The 2500-nt window shown below is 32.8% G+C and overlaps 1 protein-coding gene across 1 annotated transcript in view; it reads right to left on the bottom strand.

Moving 5' to 3' along the window:
- Positions 1-680: 680 nt before the first annotated feature.
- The window catches only part of LOC113800817 (uncharacterized), a 4475-nt gene continuing 2655 nt past the window's right edge, over positions 681-2500 (bottom strand). The window contains exon 4 of the mRNA XM_070130574.1: positions 681-2239. Within this exon, the coding sequence (XP_069986675.1) occupies positions 2150-2239 (90 nt within the window). The 3' untranslated portion in view covers positions 681-2149. The remainder of the gene's footprint in view (positions 2240-2500) is intronic.

Here is a 2500-nt window from a genome sequence, read left to right on the forward strand (position 1 = left end):
TAGCATCATTACCATTATCATCATCATTACTAGCATCATTACCATTATCATCATCATTACTAGCATCATTACCATTATCATCATCATTCCTATTATCTATATCCATTAATATTATTAGTACTATAAACCTTATGAACATTTTACTATCATCATTAATTTACATGATTATCTTTAATTATCATTCTATTTCATCAGTACCACTATTTCTTTATCAATGGTAGTACTGGATTATCAACATTCTTATTGCAGAATATTCAGTGTTATCGTGAATTTTATGATAATCAATAACCATGATAAATTATCATGTGTCGTTTTACTCTTCTTGATGTAACTACAATATTTGATATTAGTATATTTTTTCTGTCATTTTAGTGTTGGTGCTGATACAACAATATCCATATTCAATAACCTTATGGAAATCAGCATTATAATTTTTGGGGAGTTGTTGAGAATCTACAAATCTCTATGCTTCTATAAATTCACATGTCAATCTACATGTGACTGGATATTCAGTTATTACTGTGTGTGTTTATTACACAGAGATAAAAATAGACATTTGTCACAATGGGTTTGTGTGTGTGTGTGTGTGTGTGTGTGTGTGTGTGTGCTTGCTTGCGAATACACACATGGATATCATCGCGAAATAGGATTCTGCAATTGAAGGGCAAACAGAAACAAACTTACACGAAGTCTTTTATTCAATGAATCTCGAACAGGCTCAGCTGATAGAGAGAGGCTGAAACTCCACTGTACACTGGCGCATCTTAGACCTACGTCTTACCGAATAATGTATTTCATACATATTAACGTCACAATTTATTCCATGCAATGGATATTCATTTCAGAGGATGTACTCCATACGCATCTTTCAAGAGAAGAAAGGAGAAAAACTGACATCTTGTGGTCACTTTTATCGTAGCAAAGAGTATATACGCTTCACATACGCATATAGTCTTTGGTTGCATTCCTAGATCTTGTATTCCACACAAACCCGGCTCTGGATGGATATATTCACACACAGGGGAAAGTGGTGATCTAGTCCACTCCAAACACCCACTTAAAGAAACGTGCTTCTTTAAGACAAAGGAGGCTTGTCGTTCCGTTCTATAAAAGTTCATTCAGACTTTCGTTCTAACGACTGATAACAGTTTTTTTACCTGTTTTCTTAATAGCAAGTGTTATGACATTTGTGTCACTGAATACAGCATCGAAATATCTACAAGGCAATACACTAGAAGAAAAAAATCATTTGTAAATCTTGTAAGAAGAATCAGAGAAAACAGGATATGCTTTAAAACACTGCCAAGTCCACCAATATATATATATATATATATATATATATATATATATATATATATATATATATATATATATATATATATATATATATATAAATTGATGTGCCATTTGTTTCAAATACTTGAAAGGAGTGCATGTACATTTATGCAAAGTTTCCAAACGAAAATAATAAAGGTCTACATTGGAGGCTAATACATGGAGAGGTATTTAAGTTATTAGTGAGGCATTAAAATAACTTGTAGTGTAACAGAAATAAACAAAGACAAAGAACAAATAGGAACATTGAATACAACTTTTCCTGAAAAATATAAAGCTCAAGATGATTACAAACAAAGTACAAGTTTTGTCACCAGGTATAGATTCCGAACACTTTAAACACATCTTATACTGGATGGCTGCCCCAGCAATAGACAGATGGAAAATACAAGAAACTTAATACTAGGAGAACATTGTTTGGACTGAAACTAAGAGTTACAATAACTAAATGACAGCATTCATGAGAGGTTGGAAAAATAGCACTGGAACAAAATAAATAACGTGATATTTCATTATCATTAAAACGAGTTTACGACATGTGTGTTTTCGAAATACATAATACCAAACATGACCATATATATGCAATTATCTTGATTCATAAGTTCTACAATTTCCAAAAACATGATCAAGTAAATGAATAAAGAAAAGCAACATAACATTAGCATGACACACACCACAACAGAACTATAAAAATAATAATAACAGTAACTGGAGGACACTGAGAATCACGGTTTTTTGGACCAGGGAGATGATTACTGAGGTAAAAAAAAGTTCGTGGGTTGCGTGGAAGGAGAAGAGTGCGCCGTCCGAGACATTAGTTGGTGAAAACGGGAGCCATGAAGCAGGTGACCATCCTGCCCAGGTTGTCCTGCACCTGGAATTCCACCATCATGGGACCGCGTACCTGCGGGGAGGCATTTGGGGGAAGGTTAGAGAATTGATCGCACCTGTTTATTGGAACTGGTTGGAGCGGAGTGTTTGATGCGATCATTATTGTATATCCATTACTAATCAAAATGATGATAATGATAACAATATAATATTAATAATAATGATTATTGGTGATAATAATATTGAATATAATAATAATAATAATAACAATAATAACAACAGTGATATGGATTATAATTATGATAATGATGACGATGATAATAAAAGTAATAAT

This window comes from Penaeus vannamei, chromosome 15, assembly GCF_042767895.1.
Source record: "Penaeus vannamei isolate JL-2024 chromosome 15, ASM4276789v1, whole genome shotgun sequence".
NCBI classification, from domain to species: Eukaryota; Metazoa; Arthropoda; class Malacostraca; order Decapoda; family Penaeidae; genus Penaeus; species Penaeus vannamei.